This window comes from Nyctibius grandis, chromosome 21 (genome assembly GCF_013368605.1).
Source record: "Nyctibius grandis isolate bNycGra1 chromosome 21, bNycGra1.pri, whole genome shotgun sequence".
Taxonomy (NCBI): Eukaryota; Metazoa; Chordata; class Aves; order Nyctibiiformes; family Nyctibiidae; genus Nyctibius; species Nyctibius grandis.
Window position 1 is genome coordinate 2,896,680 of NC_090678.1, and position 15,213 is coordinate 2,911,892.

Consider the following 15,213-nt stretch of genomic DNA (forward strand, 5'->3'; position numbering starts at 1 on the left):
CAGGAGTTACAAGCTGGCAACGGCATGCTCTCAAGGGGGAAAGAAAACACACTCTTTCGTGCTCTGAGCAGTGCACCACTAGGAAAGGAGTATATGGTACAAGGATGCTGATGTTTCTCTCATCCCATCAGCAACAGTAAAAGTCATCATGTTAAAAAACCCTAAATCTACAGGGATTTTCTGGTATCTTTATTTTTAAAAAAATAGGGGAAAAGAAATGCTTCTCAGTTACCAGGGTTTAAATTCCAGCACTTTTGTCACTCTGGTAGGTATATTCCACCAGCATTCCTATATTCAGAGCCCAAAAGCCAACAAGAATGCATAAAACTGCTTGGAAAGTAAGTAAAATAGAAGTTAAAAGGACAATTCACAAATACTTTGGTTCCAAGTTCTTTTCTAGACCTTCACATCCCCACTACCATCTCCTGTTCCCTCAAGTTTCCTACTATGGGCAGTGATGAGTGAAGCCTCACCATCAGGATGCCCCACTTTCATATTTTGAATGCTAATAAACTATTACTTCTCACCACTGAGCCAGTCCAATCTCGTGAAGCATCTTCATTTATAAGCACAAAATCTATCAGTATATTTGTACATCAACTTTTGTACATTAAACCAAGTTGTTGTCACGGCTTGAAATGTCAGTTGTAGTTTTTCTCTGCCAATAAATCTCACAGGGAACAAAAAAAGTCTTACCACCATGGTATTTTTAATCCACCTGCGGTCTGGGATGGGGTTTCCAGCAAGCAGTACACATGGCAAAGTGAGCTGCTGCCCCTCGATCACATTGGCGGTGGCTGGGCTCACTCCAATCAGAGGTGTAACTTGAACAAAAGAAAGAATCAGAAGAAATTATGAGGAACTTTTATATATTCATGTAAAATATTAAATCTGAATTTTCGTTATTAGTTCTGTCACTATAGCACCAGACAAAGGTCTCCTTGTGCAAGGTACTATACAAATATAGAGCCAGAAACACATCCTACAATGAAAACTATATGATTTAAATAGGAAAGAAAAAAAGGAGTAAGAAAAAACGTAGCCATCAACAAATATAATTAATTTTAGCCATCCAATATACTTAATCTTACGACAAAAAATACCAGATGGGGTTCTGGTATCTGAAATGTCAATGATGCAGGCAGGGAAAAAAAATCCAAACAAATGAAGGTATGGGGTAGCATAGGAGAGCAAAGGAAGCTGGAGGAATACGTGTACCATGATCCTAAGACTAAGGAATGGCAGCAAATGGAAGATGTTGTCCAGCTGAAACTGGATCCAGTTCAGCACTTCCCTAAAAACTCACGTTCCCCTGGATACCAAGCTGATACATCGTTTTTCCTTGCTTGGGCAAAATACTGAAGAACAAAAGTGGCAGGTTTGGTGAGGACAAAAAGTAAGTGGTAATTTCCTCTGGGCATAAAATTTTAAGGGTTAGAATAGAGGCCAACAGCCCAGCAGAAAACTCTGCGTGCTCTGTAAAGAGCCAACAGAAAGCCCTCCTGTGCACAGGCTTTGTAAATTAATTTTAAATAATGGGGACTGAATAACACTGAAATAGGTAAAAAAAAGTTGTCTAACAAATACTACCAGCATTACAGATTCCCACCACATGTTTTAAGTTAACAAATGGTTTCTTTGATGGCAGATGGACTCCATTCCTATCCTCCCACAAATGCATACATTCCATAGCATTATTTCTCCTTTTATTGCCAATTGTCCAACTGAGATAATAAACAACTCCTTAACAGCACAGCTATTGTCAAAGCAAGACATTTGCTGTCTTCTGGGATCACAGTTATATCAACACACTGACCTAAGCAAGTTCATTGCTGCTTTTTCTTTTTTTTTAAGACGAATTAAATAGCAGAAACCCCATTATTATGGCGACTTAACCCATCATTACGGTGACTTTTCATTCCTCAATAAATTTACTTAGGAATAAGAAACAGAAGACAAGCTAAATCACTTTTTTAAGGTCCATGTTATAAAGTGTAGGTGAACTGATTTAAATTAATGTAGCCAGTGAAAAGACAATGGTCTAACAGGCTAAATTCACTGAAATAAATGACAATCTTTGTTGTACCAACACCACTGACTACCATCTCTTCCAGCACATTCCAGGTATTGAAGTGCTGCCAGTCTCTCCTTTCACTGTCCTCGCTGACGTTAACCAGTCTTACCCAGCCCAGTGACGGTGATCGTGGCTGGCCGTGACTGAATCCTTCCAAACTGGTTCTCAGCTTCACAGATATAAGTTCCTTCATCACTGACCCACAAACCTAGAGGGGGAGGAAAAAGAGATCAGGTTGCAGCATCTGAAATGATACTGAAAAGTTTGCAGCACATGGATACCCCATCCTTTTATCTTTCAGTTTCAAATACTTGGGTTTGGCCAGATCATTCCTTTCCATCTGTCACCAAGTGCAGAAGCAATGACTATATGAGCCCTTGCATTAAAAAAAGCATTATATACGTATAGATGATACTTTTCATCACTTTCTATATTGGATATACTTTAATACAGTATATATTAATATGTATAAAGAATATATGGCAGCACACTATATATCCACACAAACATATGCTATCATGTAGTGCATTTACTGTGCAATACTGCTTACTACACACAGCAATGTGTGTCTGTACATGAGCAGACACCCACATAGAAGTACATAAGACACAATTTACTGCACTGTATGTACAGTAGAAAGGAACGACTTCACCCAACCTGATTATGTCTAGAAAGGAATAAAAGAGCTAATTAAGAACACAGAATAACATCACTTAGCGTATGGGTGACTGAAATGCTCCAAGTAACTGAAATCACAAAGCCACTTGCAGAATTTCTAGTTAAACCCCAGTTAGGACTTGCCTAAAACAATGAATTTAGAAACACTTCTCACAACAAAAAAGTAAAAAATTAATATCCACGGCTCCTCAGTATCAACAGAGACAATAACCCACCTTTACTTAAACAAAGGTATAATATTTTCTATGTAGAAGAGTGAAGCCAATGACAAAACACATCTGAATCCACAAACTCAAGGGAAAACGAACTGCGTGTCAACAGCAATGAAGTCAGTATCAGAAACACAATCTCTGATAAAAATCCAGTCTTTTTACAAAGTTAACGGCTTTATAAAGTAGTATAGTAACTTAAATGCGTTGCATATGTCATATTTCCTCCTGGCATCCTTTATTTAGAAAGTTTAGTCTACCTACTATTAATAGCCAGAGCTCCTGTTCTGAGCTGACTGATGGAACTGACTGCAAACGGTCTTGAGAAAAGGGGAGCACCATTTGACCGCCTCCATTTAACCCTTGGCTCCGGGTAACCCTGAACATAGCAGGGCAGCGTGATGTTCGAGCCAATGTCCGCAGATTCGTCACTAGGTTCCTGCGTGAAAACTGGGGGAGCTGGGGAAAAAAAAAAAACAGAGTACACAGAAAGTGAACTGGGGTTGGAACATGACATTAGCATTGTGGTTGCACTATTGACGACCTAAATTTATGCATAATTATTCTTCTAACAATAGATTCCCAACTCTAGCAACACCTTACATGCTCTGTACTTACAACGGGGAGCTCAGAAATGGGTTAAACATCTCAAAGAAATTAAGATACAGTGAGCCCCATCAGATGAACGTGCATACTCAAATGTTGGTGTTGTTAAGTTCCTTGTCTCCTTCCAACGGTGTTGCTCATTGCTTCAGAAAGTGTACGTGCCTGACAGGAACGTGCATTTAACAAGACGTGATGTGTCAGGCCACAAGCAGTTAGAAAGAATTAGGAAAAGAGGAGAGGAAGGGCTAAGTTACAACAACCTCACGTAGTAACATATATTCCCTACTTGAGAACTATGTTAAGCTGAGGTTTGAACAGTTTCTTCCTTCTCCGCCTCTCCTCCTCCTCACAACTTCTATGCTTTGCAAAAGAAGTAAGAGTGAAGGAAAGATGGAGTCCTAACAGGACAAGGAAACAGCTTAGTGAACACCACCAAAAAGGTGTTCCCAGCACACGCAGAGATTTACACGTATGTGTGAGAAAGGTTCAACTAAACAAGGCACCATTGACCAGACATGGAAACACTGAAATGAGAGTATTTACTGTCTAGACTGCAAGCTACTTACAGCCAACATCTAGAGTTATCCTTCCAGAAGCTCTCCCTGCATCATTGGTAGCCACACAGGTATAGTCACCAGCATCCAGGTCTTGTGTTTCCTGGATCTTCAAAAGACCCCGATGAGTATCAATAATGAGAAAGGCTGATGCCCTCAACTCTAAGTCACCTAAGTCCAGACAGAAAAACAGTATGTAACAGGGTATTCACCAAAATTATTCCAACAAAACTATGTCCAAGTTTGAGATTAGTTCACAACATGCCTGTATTCATTTAGCAGATGAGTAGAATCATAGAATCACAGAATTGTTTTGGTTGGAAAGGACCTTTAAGATCATCGAGTCCAACCTTCCACTCAACTGAGTGGAAAAATTCATTATTTCATTAGATACAATCCCTTTTTATTGATTTGTTTCACAAGGGGAACACAAACCCAAGTAGCTTTGGACAGAGATCAGCATTAGGACAGTGTGCCAGGCTGTACTTCTTCTTCCTGAGTTAGAGACTACGTGTAGCAGCCACTTGTCTGCCAGCTCTGCACCAAGCTGGGAACTCTGCAAAACCTAGAAAACAGCTCTGCTACCTCTCGAGCTCAGCAGGAGCCACAATACTCATGTGTAACATTCAGAATTGGCCCACGTGGACTTCTTGGGATGAATATCAAAGCCTGCTTTAAAATACAAGCCAACCACTAACTGCAGTGAGTTCAGAAGTAGCTTCCTTTGAGGGAAGGTTATTTGCAAACAGACCAGAACAGGGTTTGTGCTTCCCTCCGTCACTGTCAGAGATGAAAGACTGGACTGGATAAGCTATCTGTTGGCAGTATCTACCAAACAAGATTGATGGCTTTCCAGAAAATCATCAGGCAGGTGGCTTACACAACCACACACAGGCGCCAGCTGCTTTTTCTTTTCCCATGTTCAGTCTTGAGACATGGGATTCTCTGACTTCCATTTAACTCTATGAAAACTCCTGCAGTTGTGATGATACCCAATATCCTGCCTCACTACTCAAGAAACTAGAGCAGATACCTCTGAGATTCAGAAGGAACAAATAACATTCCTTAGGTGTTGTAAAGGAATTCAAGTAAACATCCAATGGGAAAACCAGAAAAATATTTTGTGATTTTTGTAGCATATAAGTAAACATTTTCTGACAAAAAAATGAACGTTATTTAAGTAGGCAAGAGGCTCTGGTTTTCCTTGTTCATTCTGTTACAGTACGTTCATCCATTGCATTTAAATAAGAGTAAGAATTTATGCCTTAAAGGTCAAGTGCTGCATCTTCTATCTCCCAGGCAACTAGCAATAGGACAAGAGGACACAGCCTCAAGCTTCGCCAGGGGAGGGTCAGGTTGGACATTAGGAAGCATTTCTTCTCAGCAAGGGTCATTAGCCATTGGAAGGGGCTGCCCAGGGAGGTGGTGGAGTCACCATCTCTGGAAGTGTTTAAGAGAAGACTGGACATGGCACTTAGTGCCCTGGTCTAGTTGCCATGGTGGTGTCAGGGCAATGGTTGGACTCGATGATCCCAGAGGTCTCTTCCAACCTGATTGATTCTGTGATTCTGGGATTCTAGATTTAGAGAATTTCACAGGTCAGTCACTAGCTGAATACTAAATAAAGCATTTGAGAAAATGAAGTCACTTCAGGATCACTGTTCCAAATATTACTGCTAAAGTAAATAAACCAAACACAAAGCAATAAGTGCACCTTTAAACCATTTAACTTGGGGATGTGGGATTCCAGTTGTTTTACACTCCATAATAGTTGTGTCTCCAAGAGCAACCAGAATTTCACTTTGAACTATGGTCAGTGTTGGGCCCTCTGAAAAGAAACAATACAGAGATAATGAGTTCCTCATCCAAAACATATACCATTTCTAAAACATAAACCATGAAAGACTCTGATTTTCTCTTGTTATATGGAAAAATATTTGCATTAAGTGTCAGAAAGCCTTAAAAATCACGTAAGGTAACAGACAAACATCAAGAAACAGAAAAAGTAGAGTTCAGAGTGTCCAGAGCACCTGGACCATACGTAGAATATATGGGAATTTAAGGAAAGAACTGGAAGAGTTTGATCATGTAGAAAGTAAAAAGATTTAGAGTCTCTCTCCTGCTCCAGCCAGATGTTGGTCATCAAGAATTTTAGTAATAATGTAACGTTTAGAGCACACAATGTGGACTAGGCCTCCAGCGTGCTAAGCTGGAGGAGTTTACAGAGACATGATTCTACAGGAATTTACAGAGACATGATTCCTTCTCCAAAGGCACACTCAGGTTTGCAAGCCTACCCTGCTTTAATATCCAGTTTTAGGGGTTTTCTTCCTTAAAAGCAGCATAAGAAGAAACATTAAGCCTCAAACATCACCAAACAATACTACTCAGATTTGAACAGGAAACAAAAGGGACGTTTGTGAGCTGTTCAACATCTTTTCTGAGTTTCTTGAAACTTCTACCAGTATGTTAAGCATGGTTCTACTAACAACAGTTCCTCCCTGATGATGTATTAGTTTGCTTCTTTAATTTCACTATATTGTTTCTTTTACTCACCGATGTACGTAAGGGTGGATGTCTGCCTCTCTGTCCCAGCTGAGTTACTTGCCAAGCAACCATAAATCCCTGCATCTTTTGGAACTGCCTTTCTTATGATTAAGGTGCCTTCTGGGGTCAATCTATACCTGGGAACACACAGGGGACCAACCAAAATGATTAGTTAAAGGAAAGAGAAGAACTGTTACCTCCACACTCCAAGCAGCAACAGCAGCAGCATGACCAGATGCTTTATAAACAGATATTGCTGTTTTTTTCTCACGATAAACCACAATATTAGTATTATTATATCTACCAGAGAATATCAATGCATTTTGTGAAAAGCATTTAAATTAATCTTGTAAAAAACCTTCTGAAGAAGAGAACTGAAGTTTTTCTATTTGAGAGATGAGTAGATTGAAATTAAAGAATTATAAAGGTGAAGGTTGAGGTACTGTTCCCAAAACCCACAGGCTGCTGTGGAAGAAATAATCAGAATATTTTGGCATTCTTCAAAACTGCTTTCTCACATAAAAAAAATAAAAATAAAGAGAAAGTGCTAACCCCTACCTGCTTGAACCAATAATGAACATGTCGTTGTGTGTCCACACTATTGCCGGCTTTGGATAACCTGTTGCAGAACACCTGATAGACACTTCAGAGCCTTCTGTAAAAGTCTGATTCTTAGGCGAAACGACAACCTTAGGTGGTTCTAGTAAAAGAAATTGAAAAGAGCAATTGAAAATAACCATTCAGAAAATACTTACAGATTATAATAATCACTTTATTCCCATTTTCAAACAGCTCTATAGTGAGAAAAGAACCCTAATAAAGGTCAGAGCCCACTCGTTTCCTTGCTTCCTCTAGCACAGTCTCTCAATTCCTCAGCATAAAACACACATGCCTCTATAAACGTTGGTAAATCAGGATTTAGGGTACAGAGACCCAATTAATTCACACACCTCCTCAGTTTGCTTTGTTCTGAGATGCAGAATTTGGACCAATTTTGACTAAAAGCTGCCAGAACCAAGCAAAGTTCACCAACATGATCCATCAAGGTCACAAAGCCAGGCTGAAATCAGAATACATAGTGCCAGGTCATCAGTTTGAATAGGAACTATGAGAGCATTAGTGGTTTCACATAGATTCAACCTGAAGGTAATAATTACGTAATAATAAACCCAGAATTTTTAATGCATGCTTAAAACTCAGCAAAGCAGCAACTGAGCCAAATTTGAGTCAAATTTGTGCAGACTCCTCCAAATAAAAGCCGATAAGCACAAACCTTCTGGCAGGTCACTGGTAAGAATAGAACCCGAGCAATGAAAATAAAAGTCATGATGTACGTGCACACACAGAGAAAGAAATTAACAGCAAAATCACGTTGAAGACAATTGAATCTGCAGTGCTAATAATGCCCACGGATGTTACACGGATGGATTTCAGCTGCATTTTCACCAGGAAAGTGATTACATGAACTTCATAGAATTCATTCACAGAATCACAGAATCAATCAGGTTGGAAGAGCCCTCTGGGATCATCGAGTCCAACCATTGCCCTGACACCACCATGGCAACTAGACCAGGGCACTAAGTGCCATGTCCAGGCTTTTCTTAAACCCCTCCAGAGATGGGGACTCCACCACCTCCCTGGGCAGCCCCTTCCAATGGCTAATGACCCTTGCTGAGAAGAAATGCTTCCTAATGTCCAACCTGAACCTTCCCTGGCCAAGCTTGAGGCTGTGTCCTCTTGTCCTATCGCTAGTTGCCTGGGAGAAGAGGCCGACTCTCACTGCGCTACAACCTCCCTTCAGGTAGTTGTAGACTGCACTAAGGTCACCTCTGAGCCTCCTCTTCTCCAGGCTAAACACCTCCAGCTCCCTCAGCCGTTCCTTATATCCTTAGATTCACTTATATCCTTAGATTTCCTCGGTAAAAAAGACCACCAAAACAATTCACTGTGGCAACTGACATTTTATTCCACGCTACGTACAATTTTGTGTTATTTATAGTGACAGGAAAAAGATCCACAACACTTAATGGATGAAAAAGTAGCAACTTGTAGTGCTCACTCCTGCTACGTCGTCTTAGTTACGGCATGAAACTGGCTACTATTAGATCAGTAGCATTAATCTTCATCTTAGGAGGTCTGCCTTTCGCTAATCTCACACTGTATTAACGTGTATTCCTCCACAGCTGAGCTTTTTACTAACCGTAGGATGAAAAGCCTAACCCTCCCTTTTGGGAGAGTGTAACACAGAGGTACCTCGAATCTAGCTCCATGGTTCTTTTTTACTCGCTTCAGTGGGAATTACACCATCCTATAGACTCAGGTGACATTTGACATGTTTTCGTGGCTGCTAAGGATGAGTCAGTACACACAATCTGTTTATGTGTAGCATAACCATCGAGGACAAGATGAAGGCGTGATGCTCTGCAACTTCCAGGTGAACAGCATGAAGCTTTCTAGTTCAGTCTGCCGTAACGCAAACAGAAAGAATCCAGAGTGCTCCTACAAGTGCCTTTCTGGAAGAATTAATTAAGAAATTCTTTCCTGTGAGGGTGGTGAGACCCTGGCCCAGGTTGCCCAGAGAAGCTGTGGCTGCCCCCTCCCTGGCAGTGGTCAAGGCCAGGTTGGATGGGGCTTGGAGCAACCTGGTCTGGTGGAAGGTGTCCCTGCCCATGGCAGGGGGTTGGAACTAGATGGGCTTTAAGGTCCCTTCCAACGCAAACCTTTCTACGATAATACCATGCCTTTTTCATTATCATTGCAGGGAGTAAGATTATCGTCTAATTTCTGTGTCTAATCTTCCTCCCAGTGATCTCAGCACACTTAATTAGAGGGGATTAGTGATTGAGAGAAAATCTGAGACAATGCGAAATTAAATGGTTTTCAAACACTCAAACACCAAATTAAGAGCACAGGTAAGAACAGCGGGAGTTGTCTTCACCTTCTACATGGAAGCGTTTATCAAGAGTAGCACAGGTTTGGGAAATACAGGCTGGCAAGTCTATAGATACTATCAATCGAGTCACACTGCTGACCTCAACAAGGTGTCTGTGTCTCTGCAGGCCCAGCTTCACTTAATAATATGTACTAACTACAGCTGCAAGGCAGGGGAGAACATAACAGTACTTAACTGCCCCATGGATATCAGACATCGTGTTGTCTGCCACCATCACAGTTACTATAGAATGATTTGTCCTGTACTACAGAATCACAGAATCCCAGACTGGTTGGGGTTGGAAGGGACCTCTGGAGATCATCCAGTCCAACCCCCTGCCAAAGCAGGGTCACCCAGAGCACGTTGCACAGGGTCGTGTCCAGGCAGGTTTGAATATCTCCAGAGAAGGAGACTCCCCACCCTCCCTGGGCAGCCTGTGCCAGGGCTCTGGCACCCTCACAGTAAAGAAGTTTCTCCTCATTTTCAGACGGAACTTCCCATGTTTCAGTTTGTGCCCATTGCCCCTTGTCCTGTCGCTGGGCACCACTGAGAAGAGTCAGGCCCCATCGCCTTGACACCCGCCCCTAAGGTATTTGTGAGCATTGATAAGATCCCCCCTCAGTCTGCTCTTCTCCAGCTGAACAGCCCCAGCTCCCTCAGCCTCTCCTCATACCAGAGATGCTCCAGCCCTCTGACCATCTCCGTACCCCTCCGCTGGACTCTCTCCAGTAGCTCCTTGTCTGTCTTGAACTGGGGGGCCCAGAACTGCACACAGTTACTCCAGGTGTGGCCTCACCAGGGCAGAGTAGAGAGGGAGGAGAACCTCCCTCAACCTGCTGCCCACACTCTTCCTAATGCACCCCAGGACACCATTGGCCTTCCTGGCCTTAATGAATAGGAGAGCAACGTTCCCAATGAACTTAAGTAGCTTTGAAATATAATTAGTAGTCATAGACGTAACTTTGATTTAACTTTTTTAGTATACTTTTATTTAAAATATTTGCACTGTGTTTTGTGTTTGAGTTTCAGGAATACTTCACATCTGTTAGTGTTTCATGCAAATTTATCTGTGTGCCCCTACTAAGCACATAAACCTCTTCTTTCAAAGAGAAATGGAATTGCTCCAATGCAGTATGGCACCTGGTGCTCTGGGGAGCAGAACTAGGTGGTCCTACTGCCAGGACTCGATGACTTTTGTTTTCAGTCATTAACCAGCCCTGTGAGCTTGTAAAGGAGCCCGAGATCTTTAAGTAAAAGTGCGTGCAAAACCACACGGCTATACTGCCAACGACAAGGGATAAATAAAATAATAAACAGCAAGTGATTTGCACACAGTTGTAAAATTGCAAACCCAGATGTATATAATGCCTTATCATTTCATTTCCTAAATTCACTTCCATTAACCTTCCCCAAGTTCATTACTTTTTCACTTGTAGTCTAGATTTAATTAAAAGCTGCAGGGTCTTGAAAAGCCCGTCCAGTGTTTCACAACAGGTCTGAAAGCTCTGAGCTCGCAGAGTAAAGCAGAGCCATGGTTCCAGCAGTACTAGGATTAACTCCAGATAGGAGGGGGGAGGGAAGGGCAAGAAAGGGATGTAAGTTACAGAACTGTCCTCGAGTGATTCATGATGTGCACAGCTTGCTCAGCTATTTTCATTTTGTTTTAAATCCTGCCAAGAGACACGGGGAGATACTCAGCATGCTCTGCTCTTCAGGAAGGTCTCCTCTCATGTTGATATTAGGAAACTTGTCTCAGATGGCAACTACACATCGTACTTTGGGAACGCACCACTGCCCACGCTGTTATTTTCACACAACGATGATACCAGGTGAGCAGAAGAAGGTGGACGAAATATTTGTATTTAACATATAACGCAATGAAATGAAATGAAAAAAGTCAATATACTCAGCTGTAACACTCAAGCTACCAGCTAGGACCAGTGAGGCCACGTTGGCCACTAATTAACCATCTTGCTCAAAGGCCAGCACACAGGCAGGCTCGCAGAACGGGCTTTCTTGTATGTCAAGAAAGGTCAATTTGATCTCTTTTGATTTATTCTTCATATGGTTTCCTCTATAATTTCTTTAATGTTCACTAATTGCTTTATTCTATTGTATTCTTTGGAGAATGGACTGAGAGCAGCCCTGAGGAGAAGGACTTGGGGGTGATGGGTGACGAGAAGCTCACCATGAGCCGGCAACGTGCGCTGGCAGCCCAGAAAGCCAACGGTATCCTGGGCTGCATTACAAGAAAAATGACTGGAAAAGGGGAAACATAACCCCCATCTTCAAGAAGGGAAAAAAGGAAGTCCCGGGGAACTACAGGCCAGTCAGTCTCACCTCTGTGCCTGGCAAGATCATGGAGCAGATCCTCCTGGAAACTATACTGAGGCACACGGAAATTAAGGAGATGGTTGGTGACAGCCAACATGGCTTCACTAAGGGCAAATCATGGCTGACAAAGTTGGTGGCCTTCTACGACGGGGTTATAGTGCTGGTGGATAGGGAAAGAGTGACTGATGTCATCTACCTGCACTTGTGCAAAGCAACAAGTCCAAAAACTAAACAAATTTGGGGCTGTTCAGCCTGGAGAAGAGAAGGCTCCACGGAGACCTTCTAGCACCTTCCAGTACCTGAAGGGGCTACAGGAAAGCTGGAGAGGGACTTCTGACAAGGCCATGGAGTGATAGGACGAGGAGTAACAGTTTTAAACTGAAAGAGGGGAGATTGAGATGAGATCTTAGGAAGAAATTCTTTGCTGTGAGGGTGGTGAGACACTGGCCCAGGTTGCCCAGAGAAGCTGTGGCTGCCCCCTCCCTGGCAGTGTTCAAGGCCAGGTTGGATGGGGCTTGGAGCAACCTGGTCTGGTGGAAGGTGTCCCTGCCCGTGGCAGGGGGGTTGGAACTAGATGGTCTTTAAGGTCCCTTCCAACCCAAACCAGTCTGTGATTCTATGACAAAAACCCTTTTAAACAACACAGGTCACATGTAAAGCTTCTGAAGAGAAAGGTTAGTGTGGAGCGTTCCCTGCATGGTCTGAGGCATTCACAGTTGTCACCATCCTCGGCCCTCATATTCATTAAAGCCATTTGAAGCATTTAAACTTAGCATGAAAAAGGGACAGCAAATACCATATTTTTATTTTATACAACATAAAAACCCCTCCTATCCCCCTTTATTAGTAAAAACCAGACTTAGTGCCAATATTTTTTCCACTACTTTCTGGATGCATTTTTTTAAACAGGAACTTGTCCCCAAAAGCCACTCTGCAGCTGATATTTGACTGAACCATTACTTGTGAAGTACCAATTTTTTTGTGCAGCACTCTCAAGATTCGTTCTTGCCTTTTACACTAAGAGCAGTTTCGTAAAACTGAATGATTCAGACTATTCGCCTGAGAAGCAATGCATTAACAAGGCTAAATGAGAACAATGACTGAAATGTATCTAGATCAAGGAAACACAGAATCACAGAATCAATCAGGTTGGAAGAGTCCTCTGGGATCATCAAGTCCAACCATTGCCCTGACACCACCATGGCAACTAGACCATGGCACTAAGTGCCATGGCCAGGCTTTTCTTAAACACCTCCAGAGATGGTGACTCCACCACCTCCCTGGGCAGCCCCTTCCAATGGCTAATGACCCTTGCTGAGAAGAAATGCTTCCTAATGTCCAACCTGAACCTCCCCTGGTGAAGCTTGAGGCTGTGTCCTCTTGTCCTATCACTAGTTGCCCGGGAGAAGAGGCCAACTCCCACTTCGCTACAACCTCCTTTCAGGTAGTTGTAGACTGCAATAAGGACACCATGTAAGAATGCAATCACTGGGGCAGTTTGCACACACTTGTTGCAAATTTTTACAAGGGTTTGATTTTTGGAACATTTCACTTCCTCAAAACCTCACGGTGAACATCCAGACCCTCCTACACAGAATTACTGGCAGAGAACAGATGAAGCCCATCCTCATGTCCAGCCTGTTCACTCGCACTTCTCTGTAGTTACAACCCGTTCTTGTTTGCATCAATTAAAAATTGGTCTGAATTCACCTCCCTGGGCTTCGAACTACCAACATACTGTAAGAGCAGACGCTTATCACAAAGCCCTGCTTGTAGTAATGCAGGAACTGTAGTGGTGGTGGGAAAAATGAATTCTCTTCCAACTGAAGTCCTGCATGACCACAGGGATGTCTACAAATTCTTGTGTTACTGTGAGTTTCATGGATATGTCTTAGTTATTCCACGTGGAAACATATAAATAGAAGTGAATGGCCTCTGTACTGGGCACTGGTGAGGCCGCACCTTGAATCCTGTGTCCAGTTCTGGGCCCCGCACTTCAAGAAAGATGTTGAGGTGTTGGAGCGAGTCCAGAGGAGGGCGACCAAGCTGGTGAAGGGTCTGGAGGGTCTGACCTACGAGGAACGGCTGAGGGAGCTGGGGGTGTTTAGCCTGGAGAAGAGGAGGCTCAGAGGTGACCTTAGTGCAGTCTACAACTACCTGAAGGGAGGTTGTAGTGGAGTGGGAGTCGGCCTCTTCTCCCAGGCAACTAGCGATAGGACAAGAGGACACAGCCTCAAGCTTGGCCAGGGGAGGTTCAGGTTGGACATTGGGAAGCATTTCTTCTCAGCAAGGGTCATTAGCCATTGGAAGGGGCTGCTCAGGGAGGTGGTGGAGTCACCATCTCTGGAGATGTTTAAGAAAAGCCTGGACATGGCACTTAGTGCCCTGGTCCAGTTGCCATGGTGGTGTCAGGGCAACGGTTGGACTCGATGATCCCAGAGGGCTCTTCCAACCTGGTTGATTCTGTGATTCTGTTGATTTTGTGATCTCAAACTGTCTAAATATCTACATTATGTCAGTGTCAAGAGTGCATACTGGGAGGGCGCAGGGGGGAAAATATCCAACTCTACTATTATGACAGCAATTAATATCTGTCAGTAAGTGAGACAGCAGACTGGGGTTATGCAGATACTGAAGAATTCCTCCCAGAGCATGGATTTCCACTTTGATGTCAGATTAGGCACAGAATTCACATTCTATCTTATGTTACGAAATAATAACACAAATACACATAATCTGTCACTGCATCCGCAAAAGGAATCCTCTCCATTCATCTGATTTCTATTAAGTTGAAATCATGTTTTAGCAACGTGCATTGGAATTAATATTCAATTTTATACTTTTGTTCACAAGCCAAATGAAAGCAGCGCAGAAGAAAAATTGCACATAAACAGAAAATCTGACCAAAGCTCCTGTTTGAATAACAAGCTGCGAACAGATTTGTTACAGCATAAATAGAGATCAAAACATTCAATAGGGATAAACAAAAAAGTAGCCTTCAGCATTAATCAGCCAGTCCCATTCAGCTGTACTTCTGGCGTAGAATCACAGACTGGTTTGGGTTGGAAGGGACCTTAAAGACCATCCAGTTCAACCCCCTGCCATGGGCAGGGACACCTTCCACTAGACCAGGTTGCTCCAATCCCCATCCAACCTGGCCTTGAACACTGCCAGGGAAGGGGCAGCCACAGCTTCTCTGGGCAAACTGTTCCTATGATGCATAATCTGATTACTATAAAAAATTACAAACGCTTAATCATCCCTTATTTAGTTGAATTT

At 42.7% G+C, this 15,213-nt stretch overlaps 1 protein-coding gene across 1 annotated transcript in view; it reads right to left on the reverse strand.

Moving 5' to 3' along the window:
• The window catches only part of HMCN1 (hemicentin 1), a 229,266-nt gene that overhangs the window by 123,812 nt on the left and 90,241 nt on the right, over positions 1–15,213 (reverse strand). The window contains exons 12-18 of the mRNA XM_068416737.1: positions 7,227–7,368; positions 6,678–6,805; positions 5,836–5,949; positions 4,134–4,292; positions 3,226–3,420; positions 2,184–2,282; positions 697–824 (exon numbers count right to left, since the gene is read on the reverse strand). Of these exons, the coding sequence (XP_068272838.1) occupies positions 697–824; positions 2,184–2,282; positions 3,226–3,420; positions 4,134–4,292; positions 5,836–5,949; positions 6,678–6,805; positions 7,227–7,368 (965 nt within the window). The remainder of the gene's footprint in view (positions 1–696; positions 825–2,183; positions 2,283–3,225; positions 3,421–4,133; positions 4,293–5,835; positions 5,950–6,677; positions 6,806–7,226; positions 7,369–15,213) is intronic.